At 38.8% G+C, this 2,247-nt stretch overlaps 1 protein-coding gene across 1 annotated transcript in view; it reads left to right on the top strand.

The window, feature by feature from the left end:
• HSPH1 (heat shock 105kDa/110kDa protein 1) overlaps positions 1–2,247 on the top strand; it is a 26,521-nt gene that overhangs the window by 7,560 nt on the left and 16,714 nt on the right. Inside the window, exon 6 of the mRNA XM_014548534.1 lies at positions 940–1,039. Coding sequence (XP_014404020.1) covers positions 940–1,039 — 100 coding nt within the window. The remainder of the gene's footprint in view (positions 1–939; positions 1,040–2,247) is intronic.

Genomic DNA, 2,247 nt, shown 5'->3' with positions numbered 1-2,247 from the left:
TGGGGGCGGGCCCCCAGTGGACACACACACACACACACACACACACACACACACACACACACGGGGCGCCTGCTCCGAGCCTCTGCTGCCAGACTGTGGCCGTCAGTAGGACATCCACTGAGGGCTTCCAGACTGTGAGAGGGGCAGGTTGGGCTGAGGGACCCCCACCCCCCAGTGCACGATTTTCGTGCACTGGGCCTCTAGTGTATATATAAAAGGCTAATATGCAAAGTGTCCCCGCGGGAGTTCCATTGGGAGTTCTGTCACTCACTATGATGTGCGCTGACAAGGGGGCGGTGTGGAATGAAGGGAGGCCCCAGCCGACAGCCATGGAAGGAAGGCCCCAGCGGCAGCTGGAAGGCCCTGATCCCTGGCCAGGCCTAGGGACCCTACCGGTGCATGAATTTCGTGCACCTGGCCTCTAGTTAAATTATAAATCAGTGGTCCTTCCTGTTTTATTTTTCTTTAACTTGATGAAAAAAACTGGTGAAAGCAGTGTTCTGATTTGAAAAGTGAGCAGAGACCCACATTGGCTCTTGTCTTTGTCTCTTTCTGAAGCATCTACAAATACTTAGGGGGGAAATGTGAAAGCTACCAAGTCTTCCTTATGTACTTTATAGTTAAGTGCTTCTATGAATGTAATGTTATATGTTCTTGAAGAGTATCCTAGTTAAAATGCTGTCCTAGAAAAGTGGTAAAAATAATCCAGTTAGAAGTGCCTCACTCAACAGCATAAAAAACCATCCCTTGATATTTTAAGTTTAGGACAATCTTTTCAAAAGTAAGTTACTGTTCTGAATGCTAAGTAACTAAGCCTAAAGGTCTATTTCTGTTTTATGACCTAGCTAAGGCACCTATGAATTTAGTACAAGTTGTTACAAGGAATTTGTATATATTTTTTGTGTTCTAGGTATGTTAAAATTCTTTTCTTGTCCTTAGGTCCCCTCTTTCTTCACAGATGCTGAGAGGCGATCTGTATTAGATGCTGCACAAATTGTTGGTCTGAACTGCTTAAGACTCATGAATGATATGACAGCTGGTAAGCAAAATCTTTTTGTGTGGAGTAACTATACTATCATAACTACAATTAAGACATATCAGAAACAATTACTAAACATTTTTTCACATTGATGTAGAAATACAGTTTATTAAAAAACATGTATCAGGTTTGAAAGCACAACTTCCAGCTTTTCAGATGCTTACGTTTAATGGGAAATTGGCACTTTGTCAGATTTATTAATCTGTTTTCATTAGAAAATTCCTTTAAATTCCTATAAATATTTATAAATTTCTTTAAATATTATATATATACACACACACACACAGGATGGGGCGAAGTATGTTTACAGTTGTGAGTACATAAAACACAGAGTTGTTCTTGTATTATTATTTATTGTATTATTTTCCATATAAACAACTGTAACCTATTTTTATTCTACCCTGTATATATTTATTTTTTGAATTAGGTGTGTTGGATTTAGTTTTTAAATTTTCTTACATTGTTTTTATAGTTAAGAAACAAATTTTCTCCAAATCTTATGATTCTGGGTTTCACAACTACCTTGACTGCAATTACTGGTGTAGTAAAATAGTTTTCCTCCTATATTTCCTGAATATATATGGTTAGGCATTGATCATCTCTCTGAAATGCTAAGCTGTGCCGTTTGCTAGGCATAGGGTTTAGGTGTGGATATAATGTTGAGCAAAGTGTTCACTGTTACGTCCTAGAGCTTTTATCAGTTTATTAAGCTAACAGACTCTATAAGGGAGATCAGTTATTTATTTGCCTTGGATATAAGTATAATTGGTAGGAAATGGAGTTACTGTAGTTGTATATCCTTAATTTTTCTGAATGAGCAGTGTCCTAGCAGGTCGTGGTTAAAATGTGAGTATTGGTGTAATGTGTCTGATAACTGGTTGTGGTTGCATGTCATTGTATGTCTTCTCTCCATATATTGAAAAGTTATAGAGCATTATTCTAAAATCAGAAAAGGGTAATCAATGCCAAGAAAACTAGTATGAAGTCAGGTATAAAAGCGGTGTGTTCATCTTTAAATGTTTGAAGTGTAGTCAAGTTTTCTACATATGTAATCCTATCTAATAAAAGAGAAACATGGTAATTAGCCGTACATCCGATACCCTTCCCATTGGCTAATCAGGGCGATATGCAAATTAACTGCCAGCCAAGATGGCGGCCGGCAGCCAGGCACTGAAGCGAACAGGGAGGCTTGCTTGCTCCAGTGACAG

Source organism: Myotis brandtii, unplaced genomic scaffold, assembly GCF_000412655.1.
Source record: "Myotis brandtii unplaced genomic scaffold, ASM41265v1 scaffold513, whole genome shotgun sequence".
In the NCBI taxonomy this organism is placed as follows: domain Eukaryota; kingdom Metazoa; phylum Chordata; class Mammalia; order Chiroptera; family Vespertilionidae; genus Myotis; species Myotis brandtii.
This window is presented reverse-complemented; position numbering and strand designations above follow the sequence as displayed.